Source organism: Chelonia mydas, chromosome 8, assembly GCF_015237465.2.
Source record: "Chelonia mydas isolate rCheMyd1 chromosome 8, rCheMyd1.pri.v2, whole genome shotgun sequence".
NCBI lineage: Eukaryota > Metazoa > Chordata > Testudines > Cheloniidae > Chelonia > Chelonia mydas.
This window is the reverse complement of record NC_057854.1, coordinates 8,577,601-8,601,888: the sequence shown is the minus strand read 5'-3', so window position 1 is coordinate 8,601,888 and position 24,288 is coordinate 8,577,601. Positions and strand designations below refer to the sequence as shown.

The 24,288-nt window shown below is 37.8% G+C and overlaps 2 protein-coding genes across 10 annotated transcripts in view; one reads left to right on the top strand and one right to left on the bottom strand.

The window, feature by feature from the left end:
* MAPK9 (mitogen-activated protein kinase 9) overlaps positions 1–24,288 on the bottom strand; it is a 94,033-nt gene that overhangs the window by 29,365 nt on the left and 40,380 nt on the right. For 5 of the 9 annotated variants that reach the window (XM_043552779.1, XM_043552780.1, XM_043552777.1 and 2 more), the window contains one exon: positions 13,271–20,932. In XM_043552779.1, coding sequence (XP_043408714.1) covers positions 20,790–20,932 — 143 coding nt within the window. In that variant the 3' untranslated portion in view covers positions 13,271–20,789. Of the gene's footprint in view, positions 1–13,270; positions 20,938–24,288 lie in introns of those variants that run through there. The other 4 variants (XM_043552782.1, XM_043552778.1, XR_006292652.1 and 1 more) reach the window with 3 other exon arrangements.
* On the top strand, positions 4,361–8,980 carry LOC114022316 (rho GTPase-activating protein 24). The gene is made up of 2 exons (XM_027833675.3): positions 4,361–4,964; positions 7,401–8,980. The coding sequence occupies exons 1-2, from the start codon at positions 4,606–4,608 to the stop codon at positions 7,651–7,653; spliced, it is 612 nt and encodes a 203-aa protein (XP_027689476.3). The 5' UTR covers positions 4,361–4,605; the 3' UTR covers positions 7,654–8,980.

The window sequence follows — 24,288 nt, the reverse complement described above, 5'->3', positions numbered from 1 at the left end:
CCTGTTTTCTAGCACATTGAACATAGCGTTAGCACTCAAATAATATTCAGAATCACTAAACAGGTCACATAAGTGGCCCTATCAAACAGATTTGTTAGTGGCTTTTAGTTCTATCTTTCTGAAAAAGTATAGAGGCATAGATAACATAAATGTGAATACATCTGAATTCTAACTCTGAGAATTTGAAGTTCTTGATATTACTGTTTTTAAAGCATTGGGATTAGGAGTGAGTGTGTGCACATGTGAGAGAGGAGAAAAGGGGCTCATTTGTATAAATCCTTTTTTTCACAAGACACAATTAGCCTATGGAACTCACTGCCCCAAGACAGAGGCAAACAATTTAGCAGGATTCAACAGAAGGATTGAACATCTACGTGATAAATAAGAATATCCTCAACAATGACACTGGCTGAAGTCTAAGTGTATGTATGGATGGCCACTTATACTTACAAGTATAAGTGGATGCTTCTAGGCAAGCAGACAGATCACTAAATGCTTGAGGTTGAGGTATGCTTGAGATACTTCCATGATAGTCATATTATCACATAATTGACAACTATGGTTGTTTTATACCTTCCTCTGAAGCATTCAAAATGAGCAACTGCTGGAGATAAGATACCGGATTAGATCAGCCATTTTTGCCACTGGGCTAATGCAGTAGAGCAGTTCCTGTACTAAGGTGCACTGTTCTCAGATTTGCTGTCACCACCACCCCTTACTACAGAGGTGTTCTTGTGGACTGCCCACCAGAGGCATTTGACAGAGCAATTGCAAAACCATACTAACTTGGTCAATGAACCAGAGTACACTCAGTGACTTGTGAAAAGGGAAATAAGGAGGAACTGGCCAACTTTTTTCTTTTCCCATTTATCCTTTATCATTAAGAAGCTAATTCTCACAAATGCCTAATATAATGGGTTAGCTGTTGGTAGCAGGCAGCTAGGGAGAGATTTCACTGAGATACTGAGCATACATAAAATTTTAAAAAATTAATGAAATGTTGAAATGATGCTTGAGTCACTTGTACTTCTTTGGTTGAGTTAGTACATTGTCAGGCAAAATGTGCATCTAATGCACTTAGACTGCAAACTCTTCAGGGCACAGACCATATCTGTTTTATGTATGTACAGTGCCTAGCGCACCGGGGCTGCAGCCTCTAGGTGCTACCACAATACAAATAAATAACAGTTCAGATAGTGCTAAAATGCTACATAAAACACAGGAACATAACTTTGTGAAACCAATAAGAGACCCATCCAGAAAGACCAAATCCATCCAATATCCATAATCTCCAATGCAATCTTCAAGAAGCCACTCTCTGAAGTCTTTGCAGATTATCTTTGCACACAGATTGAAACCTGCTGAGTCTGAAATTGCCATTGAAAAAGTCCTCAAGACAGTAAACACTTTCAGAAAGATTTAGCTTTATAAAATGTTTAGGAACTATTTATTTTTGTTTATTTTCCATCTACCACCACAGATGTCATTTGCAGAAAATAAAATCAGTGATAGAAGCATAAGACAGTCAAAGGATGTGACAGGAAGTCACTTCTAAAGGCAGAAAAAGCGTCCTCTATACAACTCTGTCAGGACCACTTTGAACATGTAGTTTGCCCTCCTTCAGAGGTTCTCAAATTTAATTGCTCCGTGACCTCCTTCTGACAACAAAACTTACTACACGACCCCAGGAGGGGGAACCGAAGCCTTAGCCCGCCTGAGTCCAGTCGCTCCAAGGCGGAGGGCAGGGGGGAAGAGAAAAAGCCGAAGCCCAAGGGCTGCAGCCCCAGGCGGGGGGGCCTGTGACCTGAACCCTGACACCCAGAGCTGAAGCCCTTGGCTTTTAGCTTCAGGCCTGGGTGGTGGGGCTCAGGATTCAGTTTTGGCCCTTGGCAGTGGGCCACAGGCTTTCGCTTCAGCCCCGGGCCGCAGCATGTGTAATGCCAGCCCTGGCGACCCCATTAAAACGGGGTCACTCGTGACCCACTTTGGGGTCCCAACCCACAGTTTGAGAACCACTCTACTTGAACCATATTTGACAAAGCAGGTGGTGCACTAGTAAAATAGCCTTCTAGTTTCCATGCCGTCAACCCCCTTATTACATTAGTAACAACTTCACTATAATGCTATCCAGAGCTCAGTTTCCAAGGAGCTTATGTTGTTCACTTCCCATTACATCCACCCACACTTCAGCATAGAAGCATCACCTCTGCAACTCTTCCAGCCACAATTTACTCAAGACACAAGATATCTGAGGAGGCACTCATACTTCAGTCTCAATTGACAGCCCATTCTGGAACCATTTCCTCACAGATACGGAGGATGTTTCAGTTTTGCCAAGGCTCCTGTTAAAAGAATGTCTGACAAGAAATTCTACATTTGAATGAAAAGAGGAAGAAGGTCTTTCACATTTGTGTAAATAGCAGCTGGTGCTCTTCACAGTTGTCTGCCTCTTTCTCCCGCACACCCCTCTCCCCCCGCTTTTTTTGTCAAAGTAATTTATTGTAAAAGATAGAGAATCTAATTCTTCAGAGACTTCAGCCATCTGTTATTTATGAAACATAAAATTGGTGTAAAGCAATGACATTATTCCAAGAAAAAAACATCTCTGGAGTATTAAGGGCTTTTGCTCGGTAGCAACTGCCGTTCTTGATTTTTATCTACCCAGTACTTTATTTCTGCAAAACAGAATCTGTGGATCCCACTCCTTCAGTCAGCAGTTTTCTTGCCCTTAGTATGTGTGTAGTTCTTATCTCTCTTGATTCTTCTTTCGATAATAATCTCAAGTCTTCTTCAGAGTTACTGAATATTCAATCTGCTTGTTCAAGTTTAAGGACTGTTTTTCTACCGAGGAGGCTTAGAGTAAAAATTTCACAAGTCCCATTTACTTTCTATGGTCTGCAAGGCACCTAGCAGAGCTCTGGGCACAGTGGGATGAATAATAGTGTGTTATTCATTTGAGAGGAGGGAGATACCTTAAAACTCATGTAAAAGAACAGCTAGTGGATGCTGAAGTCTGCCTTGGTGGTGGCCACTAAGCCAGCCCAAATCAATCAAAACAGTATTCCCATCTGACTAAACGCTGTATGAGCCTTGTCCAGCAGGCTTTACAGGTCTGAGGAAAGAAAAATTCCACAAAGGATGCTGAGCTCCCTCTACAAAGGGTTATAAACATTTGGCAGCTTCACTCAAGCTATCAAAGTTTCGCAGTAGACTAGGGAGTCTAACCGAAAGGTGATGACCAGTTTTTGTGTAGCAAAGGGACGAACTTTCAATTTTGCATCTTCCTGTGGGAACAATCCACCATTTTTAATCTAACACATGCACATCTAGGACATAGCAAATTCATAACACAGCCTTTTAAAATAAACGGATAATATAGCAGCCTACCACTCTTAGAAAATGGCTCATAAAAGCACCAGGCTCAAGAGATACTTTTAAAGCATATGTGGAGTAGCCTTTATTTTGTGTGCATCAGTTTCAGAGGGTTTTTTGTTTGTTTTTTTAAATACAAACTCCGAGTCAGGTGAACAGAAAAGAACATCAGAAAGAGAGACTCTGCATGGATATGTGAAAACCCTGGAAGAAAACATACAAAAAATAAGTAATGTGGTAGCTGGGCCAGCTAAGGTTTCCTATAGTTATTTGTATTGGTAATCTTGCCCACTATTCAAACCTCACCTTGTTCCTTGTACCAAATGACTGAGGAAAAAGGATCTCCAAATTATTATTAAATTGCTTTAGTTTTAGAGTTAGATGTATTTTAACTGTAATTACAAGCTTCCCCCCCCCCCCCACCTATTTAGTTTGCTGTACTTGAGTGATTTCTGGTCATCTGGAAAATGAAACTGTACTTTACTTACTTGAGTATCCTCTGAAAAGAAGGAGTTAAAAAAATAAATGTCTATTTAAAATGTATTCGTTCGTTAATTTTTAGTAAGTAGATAAAAAGAGCCCTAAGCTTCCGTGACCTCAGAGTTCTTGTCCTTGATACAACAGCGCTGAAGAGAGACTGAATAGCTTTACTTTAACCATTACCCTCTGCTTCCTTTAAAATGTGCAACAGTTGATGTCAGTGATAAAAAAGCTCAGCAAGCTGTTTTCCATTCATGCAATTTTTCTCACGCCAGGCTGGCTAGACACAGTGCACCCAAAACAGATTTAACATGCCTCTTCCATAATCTGTGCAATATGGAACATAGGGAGCCTTGTATTTGTAGAATACAGACCAGCTACCCCCTTCTGCCCCAGGTTACTGACAGACAAGATTACCCCGGCAGAAAATTTATCAGAGAAGAATGCAACTAGTAATTCAGACAGCTATGAAATGTGCCACCCACAGATGTCATTCAAACTACACAGAAAAGATGGAGGGTACACAAAAGAGGTGGTGTCTCCTGGGGATAAGAACAAGCCAGCACAATGAGACCATGCGCACAGTGAACTGGCACACCAACTTGAGGCGTCACCCTTTCCATATCAAAAACAAAATCAGAGACTGAAACAAGATCCAGGCTCCAACAAAATGGACAATTTCCAAGTATTTGAAAAGCTTCAAACAGCTGTGGTAAGGAAGAAAAGTTTCACAGTCCAGGGTGAGGCAAATGCATGAAAACAACCTCTTCTGTAACAAAACGGAACGGATTCTTTTGCAAAGCTAGTAGGAGCAATACTGGTCAGGGATCCAGGACTAGCTCCTTATGTGAAATTATGTTTGAAGAAAACCCGACTTCAAGATATTTAACCAGGTCTACCTGCCCAGAAGAGTCCCAAGAAACTAATACAGCCACTTCCAATGTTTTGGGGCTACAGGAAAACTTGGGACATGGCCCAGGAGACAAGAGCAGTGAAGGATCTCCTACTGCCAATGACTTCTCAGCAAATTCAACTTCAGTGCAGCACCATCTTGTCAGCCTAAAGAAGCAGATGTCCAGGCAGAAGGCAGAGTATGAAGCTAAAATTACAAGGTAAGGAATCTTAGACTATGAGCTTTCTGGGGCAGGGACTTTGTGTTGTGTGTACTGTGCCTACTGCTGAGACGCAGAGATCCCCAACTGAGGTCCTTGGACACTATTGCAATAGAAATAATGTTTTTTCACATTTCAAAGTGAATGTTTCTCACTGTCCAGTATTTACAAGAGACCAGTTTTGACTCATGTTACAGGGTATTAGGCTAATGTCATTTATTTAAAACTAACAGAAGCTAGTATCATTTGAGCTGGTTGGAAAATGTCAAAGCATTTAAAATTTCTTGGAGAACTAGAAGATTTTTTTTAAAAAAAATCTGAAGTCAACTGTGGAATTCCCCTCCCCCCTTTCAGTCAGCATGAAGAGCAGTACTTTGGGCAGTCAGTTTGGGGTTGGGGGGAAATAAGCCAGCATATAAACAATACTAATACTAAGCACTGACACAGCGCTTTACAAACTTTAAACAAAAATTCTTTGTAACAGCTCAGTGGGGAGGTTGGCAAGTACTATCCTCATTTTTCGTAACAGGAAATTGAATAGGGAAAGTAACCTACCTTACGCTGCTTAGTGAGCCAAAGGTAGACCTAGAACAAGAATGCAACAGCTCCTAAGTCTGTGCTCAGTCAGCTGAACAATGCCACCTGTTTATTATACAAAAAATGCCCATATCTTCTAAACAGATGCCATCACTAATTAGTTAGCTATAAAATTTCAGATAAATTATCCAAATAGAATATTTAGTTAAAGTGTGATATACCTTGAAATAATTATTTTAGTGACTTTCAAATGGGGATATTTAATTTGCCCTCAAAATAAAGGAGAGGAAGTGCAATCTGCCCGATATTGAAGATTTGTTGGAAGTTTCCTAGTTTCATAGGATAGTCCCACTTTCAAAGGGGTTAATGATTCCTCCTTAATAAATGTATTGCCTGCAAACACTAGAAGATTAAGCCTCCCCTGGGAGTAAAGGAATACAAAATATTTTTTGCCCAGCACTGCAGCCTCAGCATTTCAGATGAATGTAACTAAAAGCAATTAACAACAAAAAACTGCTTTGCCATACATTATGCAGGTCTAGCCTTACAATAAAAAGGAAAGTAAATGATGCAAGTGAGACAAAAATGTCACAGGTCTTGGATACATCAACCTTTCTGTTGAGTAATGTAAAGATTAAATAAGGGATTGGTGGGAAAATAAAGGAGCTGTTCCTTTTTTAGTTCCATCCTTACTACATTCTGCCTAAATTCTCCCTTGCAGTTTCAATTTGATATTCTCATTCAGTTTCTTTCCTAAAAATAGTTGTCTGGCTGTTTGCTGTTGAACAGGTGTAGTGTTCCACTGCAGAGGCCTATTGCATGTGTGTGAGATGGTTCCCATCAATCTTACAAGGAGAGGCTGACGGAACTGGGCTTGTTTACTCTGCAGAAGAGAAGACTGAGGGGGGATTTCATAGCAGCCTTCAACTACCTGAAGGGGGGTTCCAAAGAGGATGGAGCTTGGCTGTTCTTAGTGGTGGCAGATGACAGAACAGGGAGCAATGGTCTCAAGTTGCAGTGGGGGAGGTCTAGGTTGGATATTAGGAAACACTATTTCACTAGGAGGGTGGTGAAGCACTGGAATGGGTTACCTAGGGAGGTGGTGGAATCTCCATCCTTAGAGGTTTTTAAGGCCTGGCTTGACAAAGCCCTGGCTGGGACGATTTAGTTGGGGCTGGTCCTGCTTTGAGGAGGGGATTAGATTAGATGACCTTCTGAGGTCTCTTCCAACCCTAATCTTCTATGATTCTATCTATATTCCATGCCAGTTAAAGCAACAATAATACAGTTAAATAATCAAGAGTATGGAAAAGCAAATTTTGATAGCTGTTAATTTTTTTAGCATTAGATACAGAGTGTGTGCAAGGATCCTGAACACTTGTGAGATTCCACTGAAATCTGATGTAAAATCCAACTATTTGTTTGTGGGAGTGGGTCAGCACTAAGTGAAGACTATACACAGGACTTATAGCCCTCCCTTCCATAACTTAATATTAGAGAAATTGCACACAACCTAAGTCAAAGCATCTGGGTGCTTGTGCAGAAATGTACACAACTGCTTTTTACACTACAATACAAGGTATACTAGCATGAGTATAAAATGGAGAATTGTATTTACCTTTGAAAAGAAAGGACAACTTTGTGAGCAGGTTTGGTACATTAACTCATTGAGCTGCAGAAAGTGAACAGATCATGAAGATGATGGGAGAGAAATGCATCAGCAACATGTTGAAGGGGGACCTAACATAGTTTGCTTTGGGGATACCAAGTGCCTCTCCACACACTTCTATTTATAGTATCACATGCTTAAAATCAAATGGTTTTTAAAAATTTAGGTTTCTCATGAAACAGAGACAGGAAAAAGAGCCCTATAAATTGCAATGTCTATCTTTCAAACAGCCTGGAGCAGCGGAACAAAGAGCTGCAGTCAGAGATTAAGGATCTGCATTCAAAACTGTGTCAGCAACGAAAGTGGTACAGTCTGGTGGAGATTAAAATGCGAAATGCAGAGAGGGCACGGGAAGATGCAGAAAGAAGAAATGAAATGCTCCAGAAGGAAATGGAAGAGTTTTTTGATACTTTTGGGGAATTAACAAATGATGTGAAGAAGACAGAGCGAAAATTGTTCGAAGTTTTTAAATCAATTAACTAGATCAGTTTGCAAAAGAGTTGATATTCGATTAAATAGTTACTGTCATTTCAATGCAAAAATTAGATTCCTAACCACAAAATAAGCTTAGTACTACAAACTAAACTTTGTTAAACTTTTAATACAATAGGGAATAAAATTGCAGTATTTAATAAACCAAGTCAGCAATGCCTACTATTCATTTTCAACAATGTAAATCACATTTTGGAAGTTATGTGTTAAACAATATCATTTTTTTGCCTGCTCACATAAAAATCTTGTATTTGTTCAAGACAATCCAAAAACTGCAATGAGTTTGACACACTAATAAAAGTCACCTCAGCACTCAGTGGAAGGGGGGAAAAAAATCTTTATTTGAACCTGTGCAAAGCAGAAATGACTATATTTCAGTCTGTCCATTTCCCCATCCACAAAGTAACTAACCAAATATTACAGTTGTACTTCTAAATTACCAATGTAGATTCTCCAGTCACTACAATCAACACCAATTAATGCGCAACCAAAGTCAATTCAAATGCATGTCACAGGAGAGTTTAAAAGTCTGTATTTTCCTGAAGCAAAACCAGAACAATAAACATATTTTATATCCTGAACACTGGGATAACTGATGGACTGTGTTATGATTGGATACAATCAATAAATTATGTAATTATGGTCACTGTTTGCCAGTTCATACTAAAAGGCAAGAAGAATACAAAGTTGAGTGATATCTTTTTATAAAAACTGGGGGACATATTTCTAAGTCACATTTCAGTGGCTACGGCTAGTTGCATTTTTCACCCTCCTCCTCAGTACGAGCATGACAATTGTTTTCTCTGTTCAGAATGAAAGAAAGTAAAATTCCAGCTGGTTTCTGCCAAAAAGATAATGGAGTATACAGAAAGAAAATTCCCCTTTTTGAATATCAATTACCATTGACAATATTTTTAAAGGAAACTTACCAATATGAACTATGTAAAATAAACCTCTCTGATTTAAAAAAAAAAAAAAAAAAATCTTTTTGGTCCCCAGCTAGCCTATTCGGAAAGAAACTAAGGCTACTTTGATATTTTTCAGATAATGAGCTCTCAAGTCATATATGCCATGTTGAGATGAAATCAATGGGAAAGAGATTTTTGAGGGACAAGTATTTTAAGACAACAAAATCACCAGTAGCTCATTATGGTCTGTATTCAACAAAGCACTTAATTTTAATCACACTTCAGTGTTTTGCTGAATAGAATTGGGATTATTCATGTGTTTAATTTACAGCATGTGCTTAACTGCTTTGCTGAATTGGAACCTACATTCCCAGTTACATGCCCACTGTATGGTGATGTCTGTAGTTAAGGGCCACAAGAATTTCCATTATACAGTGTCTTAGTTTCTAACTTTCTCAAAAACTAACTTCTCAAGCTGAAATTTTCTGTGTGTTCAGTCCAAGGGCACATATTTCTGAAAGCTTGAGCATACACAGTGCATCAGTTTTGGAGAAGGTACACTTCTCCCATGTGAAGAGGAAGAAAAACAGAAGTGTGACTTAGGGGTAATGCTCCACTTACTGGGGATCAATGCTGCAGCGATTGATCCACCAGGGTTGATTTAGCAGGTTTAGTGAAGATCTGCTAAATCAACCACAGATCACTCTCCCGTCGATTCCAGTATTCCACCGGAATGAGATGCGTAAGGTAAGTCAATGGGAGAGTTTCTCCTGTTGACCCAGTGCGGTGTAAACACCGCAGTAGGTCGATCTAAACTAGTCATGTAGCTGGAGTTGCATAACTTAGGTTGAGTTAGCTCTGTAGCGTAGACCAGGCCTTCGTTAAAAGCTTCTCTTGCACTTAAGCTGGAGGCAGAAGCTTGAGATTTGACAGGGACATTAGCCCCGTGTGGGTATATTTGGTGGTGCAGTGGAAAAAAATCAGGTTTGACTTGACCATGTCATAAGGACGAAAAACGAATCACGGAGCCTTACTCTGTGTATGTGTACATTGGATCACGTTCAATTCTAATATACAGGTGCGCATGCAGGATGATTTGTGAAGGTGCTGATGGAATGAGTCAGCACTCCATAGAAGTCCTGCCTCATGTTACATGACTTAATATGTGCACTGAATAAGGAAGTCTGTGTTGTCATCATGCTTCATAAGGCATAAGGGAGAGACTGTGCCAGTAAAAATATTCTTAATAAAAGAAAGATTGTGGAACATTTTTCATTGGAGCCAGAGCATGAGCTATCATCTGGGCAGTCTTTGAACCTAGGCCAGTTTAAGAAGCCTCAGTCCTGTAAATAAATCTTAGTTCTGTGAAAAGGAAAGAACAAGTCGGAGATCAGGAATGAGGTGCCAATGCAGAACATCTGATTGTAACACTTCCTCATTCTATATGATCCATTGATATGTATTCTGAGTGAAGCAGGCAGTTTCACTCAGTGCTCAAACTGTAAAAATCACAGAAGCAAGGCTTTACAGACCCTTACTTGTGAGTAAGGCATATGCTATCCAGTCCATTCCACACACTCTCTAGTCTCTCTGACCACATCACCCAATATCCTTCTTAAATACTATCCATGGTTTCTAGTCTTTTACCATCACAAATTCAATAATTTCACACTCATTTCAAGGCTTTACATAATACCACACCTAGCTGAATTTTTGAACTGGGCTCTTCACTTTTTCTATTCCAACCAGTTCACTCTTCCTCTCCTCCCACCCTCAATTTTGCACCTTTTAACATGCAGCTCCTTTGGTCGGATCATTTGTGTAACAAATGCCTCTTTACCTCCTGAAGTCCCACTTTCCTCAAGAATCCTTCCTATCTTGTTTTCACCTCTCTCCACACTCTTCTATACCTGAACTGCTGTCTCCAAAGAACTTGAGAGGAACAGACAAGGCAAGAGGTAAGACAAGGAACGTATTTCAGTATACTTTGTAAAATGCCCCCATGCAAACACAGCCATGCTGCTCTATCTTCTTCTTTCTGTTCTGGTTCGTGCAATAAGATGTCTTTCTGCAGCTGAACCAGCAACCTGAAAAATATCCTGCCATCAAATATCAGGTAGTCTAAGGATCTGGTTCTCCCAACTCTTCAGCCAGATAGTCGAAAGCAGTACCTTGTAGAGGGAGAAAAAACGTTTCCTCCTCCCCCCCCCCCCCCAATCAAGAGAGATTGACAAACAATCTGGTAAATGTCAGAGTAGCAGCCGTGTTAGTCTGTATCCGCAAAAAGAAAAGGAGTACTTGTGGCACCTTAGAGACTAACAAATTTATTAGCACATAACCTTTCGTGAGCTACAGCTCACTTCATCGGATGCATACAGTGGAAAATATAGTAGGGAGATTTTATATACACAGAGAACATGAAACAATGGTGTTACCATACAGACTGTAACAAGAGTGATCAGGAAAGGTGAGCTATTACCAGAAGGAGAGCGGGGGGTGGGCTGGCGTGCGTGTGTGAAAACCTTTTGTAGTGATAATCAAGGTGGGCCATTTCCAGCAGTTGACAAGAACAGTAGCTGGAAATGGCCCACCTTGATTATCACTAGGAAAGGTGTTCCCCTCTTCCCCCCCCCCCCCCGGTAATAACTCACCTTTCCTGATCACTCTGGTTGCAGTCTGTATGGTAACACCCATTGTTTTATGTTCTCTGTGTATATAAAATCTCCCCACTATATTTTCCACTGTATGCATCCGATGAAGTGAACTGTAGCTCACGAAAGCTTATGCTCAAATAAATTTGTTAGTCTCTAATGTGCCACAAGTACTCCTTTTCTTTTTACAATCTGGTGTGGCATTCCCAGTTCTTTATATAAAACTCAAACTCTAGAACACAAGTTTGGACATGACAACCAACTACAACCATCCATCCGGAGACGTGGCTACCTTAATCCTTCATTTAATATCAGGGAACTCAAGAAAAAGTAGCAAGACCTTCAGTAGCATGAAAGTAGTAGCAATTCTGGATTTTAACCTTCCTTTTTTATATTGCAGTGTATAACAGCTTTGCAAAATGATCACAAAAACTTACCAGGTCAGCCACAAAATCTTTCCCTCTACCTTTTACACAGTTGACAAGGAAAAATGAACAATTACATGCCCAGATAACTGTGGCTGAGTAAAGTTTTTGAAAGCAGCTGTATGGTTCTCTCATCCAATTAAAAAGACCAAAACAGCAGCTCACTTTTTAGTCAGATGGTCAAAAGAGAATCATCTGATATTTTTTGTAGGTAAGCTACAGTTTTCTAAATCTATAAACTGTGAGGGGAGTTAAACAGAATAGTACCAAGGTTTGGATTTTTCTAAGTACAGGACTGTGCAGACAGTGCTGTCAGTAGTATCTGATTACTCAGCATTACAATACTCCTGGGGGAATTCTGCGCGGGGCACAAAATCCATACCTTCTGCAGATTTCTTCGCTCCCCCACACAAAAAATGTGGAAGCAAAGAAATCTCTGGGGAACACACACCCCTTCCCCGGCAGCCCGGACACGTCTGCTGGGAGCAGCCTGCAGCAGATCACCTCGGCTGGGGTGGGGTGGAAACTGGGTGCGCGTCCGTGGAGAGATGTTAAGGGGGTGGGGCTGGGCGTATGCCTGCGCGCGAAAAGTGAGAGACACCACTCACTCTGTCCCTCTCGCTCCCTGTTGCTGCATCCAGGGCTTGGAGGCGTATGCCCATGTAAAACAGGCTCTGTCCCTGAGGCAGAGCAAAAGTGTAACAACTAAGCTGGCAGGCTGATGATGTTCTCACTGTTAGTTAATTGTTCCCACTCTTAGTCAATTAACGCTCCTTTACCTTGCCAGAGTGGTGCAAAGGAGCCTTATTGTAAATGACTATAACAGAACCCTCAGCTAGTAAGGTCTATACGGGCTTTCTCCCTCTTTTCCCCTGTGCCAGAGAGGCACAACAGGGTTAGGTTACAGCTCAGGATCTATTTTACTTACCCATTTAAAAAAAAAAAAAAAAAGGCAGGACAACGATTAGCAAAACTGTACGACTTTCATGCGTGAGAGTCGAGCAATTTCAAGTGACATTCTACTTTACAGAACACCAAACTCCAAAATAAAAGTAATGTAATTTAAATGAAAATCCAGGATTATAACTGGAATGCAGGGTATTGGTTACCAAGTATATGTAACTTAACTTGCATGTGTTAAAGAAATGCTGAACAGTTCTTGTGATTTTTTTCCCCCTGTATGGTAGATTAAATAAATTACCAAAATAAGTGAAACTGGTTATATTGAATTATTTTGACAAATAAAATATGCAGAATTTTGCATTTTTCGGGGCACAGAATTCCCACAGGAGTAACCACAATCTGTCTCTCACTGTATATTTTTTATCTGGTAATAATATCCAATTGCTCTTACTATGTCAGGCTGTTCCAACTAATCATGAGAAAACAGTTACAAGCAGTTTCTTTTAAAAATCTCATTCACTGGAGTTCACACTATTAATTTTAGCATTTTAAGAACCACTAGTTAACTGAAATTTACAACTGAATTTTTATCTTACAAAATGACTGGAAGTGTATATTTATCTAGTGCAACAGCCTAGAGTAAATGTGTAACTTCAAAGCAAGAAAACTGAAGACAAAAAGATAACACTGCTGTAGTAAATGAAACAGGCTTCTCACATTCTTTAAGTTCACATATTTATTTGAAATTTTACAGTGGTTTTAGTATTAATGTTCTAAAATAAGACTTTTGAAAAAAAAACTTAGGAATCTAAAATTTAGATGAGGCTATAGCTAGCACATTAGCTATTGACAACATTTCTTATGAAAATTCTAGCTTCCTTGAAATCAGTCTGAAAACAAGGATTGACTGCTGTCCATAAAAAATACCTTTTAATTTTCTTGAAATCAAAATCCAGCATGAGACAAAATAGCCACTGCCATTACACAGAACATTTCCCTATTGCACAAGCATCAAGAATGAGATATGGCAATCAAAGCCAAGTTTATTAGGCAGAATAGGCCACTTTATGTATCGATACAGTTAGACTTGAAAGCACATCTCTTCTGAAATCACATACCATACTGTAACTAAAATAAAAGCCATAAACTCTGAACAAGATATATGTTAGGGCTTGATGCTATTTTTCGTGATAATTGGTAAACCCATAGGAAGGACCTATAACACACATTTTGGTGGGAGTGAACACAAATGAAGACTTTTGAAAAAATTCTTAGAGAACAGAAGTTTCAAAATATGATTAGGCAAATGTTAAACATCCACATCATAAACACCTTATACAGAACATTTTCATAAAAATTACACCGCTAAAACTAAGCAAACACAAACCATTTCATAAATATAAACACATTATGCTCGTGACTGAAATCAGGAAAATCCAGGAAATTCTGTTAAGGCTGATATTTCATCTTCAACTTATTCAGTCACGCTGTAGACTGAATTTCCTGGACTTGACAGTTTGTATTAAAAGCTGTTAAATCACTGTAATGTACTTGCATTTGATATCCATTTCTTTTTTGCTTAAAAACTCAGATGGAAACTAGTAAAATCCTTGTAATTTAATCTATAGACCGGAAAGGCATCATTGTACTGGACAAATCACATTATAGTAACCTTGTGTTTATTTGTCTCTATTTAAGCACATCTCTTACATGAAAGACTAGAACAGCGCTTCTGGATCTATCAGTACGTAATACAATTTTGGCGTTTTGAAAAAGAGTTATGTATTGATAGAGTTTTGTTTTTAAGTTTTTTATTCATCCGATAAACTAATGGCTCCAAAAAGGCATTAACCTATCATGGAAATGTAAACTACTTTAAGAATTTTTCTGAACTTTATTTGAAAAAGTTGGAAATGCACATTAGCCAGTTTATAGTTTAAGATGCCAGCCATTTGAAAATATATATATATCTATATATATATCTCTCTCTCTCAAAAGTGACAACCACATTGCTAATCCACCAATTTCATTTAAAAAATTAGCACCAATCAAGCATCTGAAATTCACAAAAATATTGCATACATATGACCTTGAAGTTACCATTTTTTTCCTTCGAAGACAGCCGTGAGCAAGTGCAGTGTGCTATTATAAAGCGCTATAATTTTAGCTTCACTTTCATAAATATGGAGAGCAACAAATATTACCATCAATGTTTCAGCTAGTATGTCTTTAGCAGGCCATGTGAGAACAAAAAATAAGGTACTAGCTGATTATTGTTCCTGGCTGATGATAGTCTAAGCCCCGTTCCCCACTGGAAGGATCAGTGCCCTCAGAACAATTTCTTTGGAGCAGAGACTACGCACGCGTGTGTGTTTGTGCAGCACCTACCACAATAAAGCCTTGATCCTGATTAGGGTGTATGGACATTACCATAAAACAACAACCCTCCTCTGAAGCACAGCATGCATTAATAGACTCTGGTTTCAATAAAGGACCTAATGTTCTTAGCTGATCCTGCTATTAGAATCAAGAAACTATAATAGCTATATAAACAGTGGCCAGGCAACCATGATGCTAATCAAACCATTTTAGAATTGGGAAATGATGCTTCCTAACTGACATTTTACAGTGCATTAAGTTTTAGCCTATTAAAAAAAAGTAAACCCAAATTTTTAAATCTCTGAAAATAGGTTTATGTTTAAAATACAATGCTGATTCAACCTTAATTACAGGATCACAAAGAGGAACATCAAGATTTGCAACACAAACAGTTTTAACAGGCAAAACAATATAAAAACAGAAGGTGAAGATGGTGTTTAGAAGAATCCTAAAGTGCTTCAACACTGCAATTAAAACTGTTTTTTGTTGTGCAAAACTGCAAGCACCTTTTCAAAAATTAAGCAGCAGCACGACAGAGTAAAATCTTAAATACATCTTCAATATCTGCTTTTTAATTTTGGGACCAAACTAATTTACCATATATTCAGTAACAGAGCCCAAAAGAGAATCTTCTGTTTTGATTTTGTATTTGATTTTTTAAAAATATGTATGTTCTGATTACACATCAACACAGCAAGTTTGTGGGATTGAAATCCACAAGCAGAATTATAATTACAAAAATAAATATTGTCATTTTAGAGAAAACAAATACAAAGGTTGGTTGCCTCTCCACTTACCTCTAATACAAATATTAAGAGAAAAGATTGCTTACTTAAAACATATTAACATCATGTAGCTCAAGAGATTTTCAGCATGCATAAGTGGGCATACGAATAAGTTTGATTTGATAGATTTGTGTAATAATGCGTATTTAGAACATCACTATAACTTATGTGATGGACAATCTAAAATATATATAAGATAATGAACCAGAATACATTTACTTCTGCCATACCCCCAATATCAAATGAACTAAGGACATTCATGGAGAAGTAATGAAACTACCAAGATCAGGGAAAAAGAAAAGGAGTACTTGTGGCACCTTAGAGATTAACAAATTTATTTGAGCATAAGCTTTCATGAGCTACAGCTCACTTCATCGGATGCAAGATCAGGGAATCAGCCATCAGAACATAATTTAAGTCCAAATTCTGCATTTGGATGCAAGTGCACACAACACATTAACTTAAAATGGGAGCCACACAGTGCACATCCCAGGAAAGAATCTGGATCCAAGTACCCAGTATCACTAAGTTTAGCATCAAGCCCTGATAGAATCAATTTTATATAGAAAGTAGCATTTACAGACAAAGGCTGCTCAGTGTTTCTTCACTTAAAAGTACTTCCACTCTAAGTTTCACAATTCAAATGAAACACCCCATACAAACTATATTACTGCAAAACTGAACCTATCTGCCAACTTGGTATTAAGTTCAGTAAAGATTTGTCTGCACTTGAGCACCTGAGGAATTTTCTAGGAATTTACAATGCATGCCGTATCAGTACAGTGCACTTCTGCCATATTGAAATGGGTCACTCACTCCACTCTTGGACAATGGACATATAAGTTGTATTGTGAAGTTCTAAACCCCATCCTATTTCTAAAATCATAAGTTTATGACAAGAGTCAAGTAAAACCAGATCCAAAAAGGAAACTGATTTAGCATTAGGCAGAGGTCCATCTAAAAGCTTTCCCTCAGAAAATATTAATAAATTGAAGAAGGAATCATATTTTTTACATAATTTTGAATAAATACCCACATGCTCTTAGGATTTAAAACACCACCACCCCCAAAACAATCTGGTCCCTAACAGGTTTTCACATCTTCACAACCAACTAGTCAACAATTTCTAGTTGAGTCTGAGCTTATCTAGCTTGTATTCTTTGATAAAGAAGTTTAAATCCTTACCAGATATAAGATGCAAGCCTTTGAAGTTTGTTGTATTTCCAGTGGTTAGACTGGTATATTTTATGTGATCTGTGCAGACAAACCTTATTTTGACATAGTGGTTTTTTTTTTTTTTTTAAGCCTAACAAAATGAAAATCTTTCATATCAAAGTATTTCCTCAAAGCACAATGTATAGACTGCTCACTCAGCTTTCAAAATGGTTGATTTCTTAGTTTAGTCGTTTTTGAGGAAAAGTGATATGAGCACAAATGAAATGAAATCAACTTTTTAAAACACACTCCATTTCTGCAATGCCATTCAGTTACTCAGTGTTTACATAATTAAAGTGATGTTTAAATATAATAATCTGAATATTAACCATTATCACTTCTCCTTTCAAGTGAGCAGTTAAGTATAAGAACTGTAACTAAGTTTAATCACTTATTTTTAAACATTTCGTAAGTCCGTGTGTGTGAAGCAGTGTTAACTTATATAGAGTTTGTCATACAAAAAGTCAAAATTAATGTTTATAGAATCAATTGGGTTGTTTTTACTTATACAAACACATACTTTAAAAACCAAATATTTATAAGTGCAGAAAACTGGTCAACTGTATCACTTCATATATATCAGGGATTGGCAACTTTTGGCACGCAGCCCGTCAGGGAAATCCGCTGGCAGGCTGGGACTGTTTGTTTACCTGCAGCGTCTGCAGGTTTGGCCAACTGCGGCTCCCACTGGCCGCGGTTCGCCGTTCCAGGCCAATGGGGGCTGAGTGGAATCCAGGATGAACACTGTACACATGCAGGTGAGGCATGCCAAACAGACTAAACGTAGTGGGGTAAGTTGCTCCTGAATGACAACAGTTGCAACAAAGACGACTTTAGCTTAGTATGTTTTACTTAAAGAGGATGGAAAGCTAAACAAAGATATTGTATAATCTTGAAAAATGACAAGTCCAGCAGGTCGGTCCCAGAAGTTAATCATGGATCTCAAAATATCCAAGAAGAACTTTTACAAACAAGATCAGACCAAGACTGGCAGACAAAAACTTATTAATAAATCATTTATTTTATTACTAAGGTAGCTTAACTGTATTTGCTCTGCAGCAGTACTGTGACATGCAATAAATTCCTATAGAGATTTCAGCCCTTTATACCTCAGGTACAGTGGGAAACTGTTAGGGAACCTTGATGGTAGGTTGCATCATTTTGCACATTTCATCTTATTATTTCAAAGTTCTTTGAAAACATTAAAGCCAAGATTTTCAAAAATAACTAGTGATTCTGGGTATTTAACTTGAGATACCTTAAAGCAGTCTGATTCTCAAAGTCCTGAGCCTCCATCCTTTGAAAATAAGGCTCCTGAAAAGGTACCTCAAATTAGGCACCCAAAAATCACTAGTCACTTTTGAAAGTCTTGCATGCAATCAGTGAAGTGAAGCTAAGCTATCTCTAGAACAAAACAGCAGTTTTTGGATCAACACACCAGAAAAGCGAGATTTCAATTTTTTTTCCCCCTGAAGTGAATAGGGTGGAAACTAAGCACAAGATAGTTTAAGATCACCAGAGCTTATTCTATATGCTAGGTGTCTTTGAATATTAACACCTCAAAACACACAGAGATAAAGAGTATGCGCAATTCTATTGTGTAAGAACACAATAAGCATTTTGATCAAAGGTTTGCTCTAATGACAAAATAAGCCAGACAAATTTTGCACATATCACCAGAAACACATGATAAATAATATACCTGTAGTTTTTGAATTAAAACAAAAAACACAAAACTAAAAAACAGTACTTGTGAAAAAAATATCAAAATGAAGATGCTAGATGTGAACTCTAAAGACTTACTTCCTACAGCTTTCAGAGCAGCAGCTGTGTTAGTCTGTATCCGCAAAAAGAAAAGGAGTACTTGTGGCACCTTAGAGACTAACAAATTTATTTGAGAATAAGCTTTCGTGAGCTACAGCTCACTTCATCGGATGCATCTGATGAAGTGAGCTTTAGCTCACGAAAGCTTATGCTCAAATAAATTTATTAGTCTCTAAGGTGCCACAAGTACTCCTTATCTTTTTCCTACAGCTTATATCACTGAGATACTTCTGTCCAATTTTCTTGTCAAATTTTTCTGTTCTGATATTTTAATTTGCTGTAGCTTTGAATTTATTTTAAAACATTTATGGGTACACACAGCATTAATAGAAAAACTTCTACCTTTCAGATCATAACCAAGAGCATGCAAAATCATGGGCAATTCTTTTTCCTTTTCCAAACAGCATACTGAACAATTCAGGTCAGTAATATAATTGCTGGTTCAACGAGAAAGTTGTACAAGTTCTCTTTAAATGTTCGAGACTTCAGTATCTAAATCAACAGCTAAATATAGTGTCACTATGAAAGCAAAATGTTTTGCCTCATCTTTGACATTTTTTCATTACTGTTTTAGTTATAGTTTAACCATACACACGTGCACACATTAAGATCTTTTAGTAAAAGCATTTCTTACACTTGTGTGTTCCAAAGCAAACATGCTTTTCTGTTTGCAAATGCACAACAGTATAGTATTTGATAACTTAAGCACTATTCTACTGCACACACATTTTCTAATAATTCAAAATATTGTGCAATGGAAGAGGCAATGTCCGTATTATTTATATCTGAAAACTGCGTTGATAAACTTCTATTAAAACTGAAGAAGAGCCTCACTGTAAACAGCCTCCCTCTCCTGTGGTACCTTGTTAAAAAATGTAGACAGATTGCTTTTTTAATAAAGAAAGAATTTTGTCTAATTTGGAAGTAGAGCTGAGCTCCATGGATATAAAAAATACTTAAGAAAATCACTTGTCAAATCAGTCAAAAGGCCTATCAAAATTTAGAAGTGTTCACATTGTAGAATGGTTCCATAAACAAAACTAGAAAAAAAAATCTGCAACTATTCCAGGGGTCACGTAGGTTTCAAGTCTCCTCATTGCCTCTTCACTTTATCAGATTTTGCATTTAGACACAAGAAGTGACTAAGGGAGAAGCTTCACAGGACTAATTTTTGTTCTTGAAAGAAAAAGTAGGGAAAGGGTAGTTTCTAAACGTTTTTATTGATAAAAAAAGGACCAAAACAATGTATTAGCCAGAAAATAAGGAAATAATTTAGCACTTCACCTTATTTAAAGAGACATGTTGCTTCATCAAGCTAACCCATTCTATCTCCCACTAAAACAACTGAAAGAAGATATTCAGAGAAGCATAGTCGCATTCATGGGTAAAATATGAAATGATGGCTATGCTATATGAAGTTCACAAGTTTGTTTCTTCTACAAGAAGATACACAAAATTATTGGGAGGTGAGGAGAGAAAGGGCTCAATAGAAAAACAAAAAAGTGCTATGTGGAAGAACAATTGCCCCTTGAATACAGTACTGATAATTTCCAATATGTAAGGTAACACTCACATACAACATATTGGAGTTAAATAGCGCAAACTTCTATAGTCATATTTAAGCAAATTATACGGACGCTATACATTCAAAAAACCCACTACAGGGTAATTCTATGCAAAAATGTAATGACCATGTGTGCGTTACAGAAGTCTACTGAATGAGACAGAAGGTCCATGAACTCACTCAGGAGGAGTTATCTGGTACACATGTACTGTAACTGCTCACCTGAAATAGGCTGAAACAAAAAAGCCTATAGTAGTGTCTAAACTGTAATTTTTTCTTCTTTAGACATTGATTTGCTTTCATTCTACAACATTAAGCAGGGAGTCTTATTACAACTGAGTAAAAACACAGGCATTACTTTAGTAGAACATGCAGAACATGGAGTTTCTCTACTTGGTTCCATTAACTTACAAGCAATTCAGGCCAATGGAAACGAGTTTTTTTCCCAGTGTTAAGTCTGCAATCCTGGTTGATCATCGGCATCCTTCAAGGGGTCCTGTCAAGGCATCAAGGCTGCTGTCTGTATCTGAAGCCAATGTTTGCTCAGTTGACATGGATGAAATGTCATTGATAGATGATGACTGGGAAGGACTGGTGCTGCTATTCACTGCTGCATCTGTGCTAAGTAAACCAAGCATAATAAAATCTGAGGCAAGACATTATTGCACATATAGATAATAATGCTTTAGGATTCTTAATATCTCCTTTTCCAGAGTACACAATGCATTACTATTGTATTTATTAAGGGACTATCAAAGTTAACTCAAAATTTGAGCTCACATATCTGTGCAAAATACATGTATCACTGTGTGCCTTTTTCCTCCAAAAAGAATACTGTACCTTTAAAAAAAAAAATACCAGCAGCTCATCACTTCTGAACAAAATCAGAAGAGCAAACAAGTCTGAGAAGCAGATTTCAGTTTTACATTTCCACAGTAGTGTTATAAATAGTAGGAAACATTGTTCCATGCCCTTCAGATACAAATTATTCAAATACAAAAATGACAAAATGAGGTAAGTTTATTCCTTGAGAAGATGGGAAGATCTACATTTCACTCTTAACAGTAATGCTTTTTGCATTACCTATTCATATCAGAAAATTTAATACTCATCAGAACAGTCAAAGCATACAAAAGGTAACCAACACCTCCCAGAATAGATTGGATTACTAATTTTTTACAGCCACATAATAGAAAACATGGAAACCCCTTTAAGGGGAAGCGCTGCTATGCTGGTTACTAAGGTTTGGTACTTTAAAGAGAATGCATTCTGTGATATTTAGTACTCAAGAGAGACCGATGAGTCATGTGACCAGAAAGCGTGTGGGGGTCAGGTGGCTATGCCAGGACTATATAAGAAGCAGCATGAGCTCAGAGTAGAGAGCCTTGTGTGGAGAAAGTATCAGGGGAGACTCCAGAGTTACTTAGGAGGCATCGAAGGAAATGGCCAACAGTAACCTGTAGGGAGCGGGAGGCACTGGGAGGCTCCAGCAGTAGAGTCAGACTTAGGACTGTGAGGTCCACAGAGAAAGCAAATGAGATCCTCTACACACTACCCACACCCCAGAGGAAGGAAAGCTGATATCTCTTGTTGGAAGGGACTACATTAGAAGCCACTCTCTCAGATTTCTAAACTGCAGTAAAAATGTGCATAAGCTACCTAAAATATAATACACTCAAACTGATGATAGATAAGAAACTAGACAAAAATAGTCAAGACGTTAAAGTCTATTTCAGGGCTTGTTACTTATGCAGCTCCTTGTGACTATGTCAGAGTTTTAGAGTAAAGAAATGTTATACTGAATCAGGTTAGACTCATCTAAAAATTGGGCTGGAAAAAAGAAAAGTAAGAATCCCTGGAATACCAGCGAACACTGAAAGTTGCGGGGTGGGGGGGGGGGGAGGGAGGAGGTTACTTTCAGTATGGTTGACACATTCTCAGAGCATGGTACTTCATAAAGGCATATCAACTGCTAACCAAAAACCACAAAGAAAGGTGCATCCTCCTCAAATTCCAAAACAGTACTGTTGACAAATGCGACAATAGCTATGAGGAATTCAATTTTAGGGGCAGCACATCAGATACAAGCTTGAATTTAACAGACTGAACTCTTTCCAGATTACACTAATTCTAATGTAAAACTCGGTATTGGGAAACAGTAAAAATATTTAACTTGCTAGGATTATGTTGGTTATGATAATTTTTGAGACACAGGAAGAAGTTACAGTTTTATTTCAGCCAAAATAGAAGCTACAGAAGATATACTGATTTCCATGATATACATGATTTCCATTTCCCATTTCCATGTGGAGTAAACTACTATTCAAGGTAAGCAAGCGCACAAGCGTGTGAACTAAAATCTGTGTGAATTAAATTTTTTGTTGGATGAAAAAACAACTCATAGTAGAGAAATACTTAGATAAAGTGTTACTAGAATTTTGCCTCAAAAGTGACTCTGGTTTTTCTTTTCTTTTTTTAAATTTTAAGGTATTCAGTATCCAATATGCATCCCAGAATAAGGTTTAGGGACTTGGTAGGGGATACTGGCACTAACTCTCCAGGAGGAATAGTTGGACAGCCTGTTCTGTTTCCTGAATGTGTTAGAATTAACATTAAGGGTAACCTAACTTTCTTCTTGACAGAAGATTATTGTTAAATTACCTGAGATTTTAGCTTCAAGATTTTCTTAACGTACTCTGTCTGACCATGGAAATTCTAAAAATATCACTGTATTTACATTGTATGGTAAAAGATACATAGATGTGGAGTAGTTTCTCTTGTGTGTTGGCATCCCCCAGAAAATTGTATGAGTAAATACCTGAAGACAAGATTGATAAATACCTGTATTCTTATTTATACTGAATGAAACTTTTATACTCTGAGGTAACAGTTTCTGTAATTTCATCAGTATTTTGAACCTACAATATTCCTTTCCCCAATGTTCATTCTATCAGAGTTCTATATACAATTACATAACTGCTGCACTTATATTATACAGTTATTAAAATGTTACACACAAGGAGGAATAATCCCAATGTCATTGAATTACAAGACAACTAGTACTACAAATAAACAAGTTGTGACAAACTATAAAACTAAAGACAAAATTAAATCTAAACATTGCAGCAGGACATCTTGAGTTACAGTGCCGTCAGCTGAAGAGTACTGGATCCCTGCAGAACAGTTTGCAAGTTTCTAAAGAACAACATTTTGTAGAGCCTGCAGAGTTGTTTTCCATAACATACTTTAATTTATTCCACTTTTCAGCTCACAGCACATTTTTCACTTGGTCTGGCAGTTTCTTTCAGCTACTAGAATGAGATAAAAACGGCTTCATACCTTTGGAACTCCTTAAATATAAAACCTCCAATAATGTGGGTCTTTACACAAAGATAACATGGGGCATTTCCCTGAACATATTTATTGCAAAATGTAAGGTTCCTCACTGGAGTTCCCTGTGCAGAATATGACCATTTTAGCCTTTTGAACAGACCATAATACTAGCTTCTGAATTTACATGTAAATTTAAATCAAAATAATGTATCCAGTAGAGAAACAGGAGTAAGATAAAGCAAACTCTTTTTAAACCAGAATGGAAGAGCAAATTAAGCTGTTTCCCAGCAAAAACACAGAGACGACACAATGGGTTTATGAAGAATACAGCCAAATTTGAAGTCTACCTGCTTTTCACATATGCTTTTTCTAGTATCATTTATTAAGGCAAAGGGTAAGGACAATAAATTACTATTTTATTATTTATAAATATAGGAAACTAAGTAAAAAGGATTTACCTGCACTTTCTTTGGCTTGGGATTTAGGATCTGACGAATCACTACCCTAATTAAACAAATTAGTTCCTCAGACCAATAAAAGGATAACAGTGAGTACAACTGATATAGAAAGGAAACAGGGCAAAGGTTCTTCTGCAATTTTTATACTCTGCTAACAAAATCACTACTACCCACCTAACTT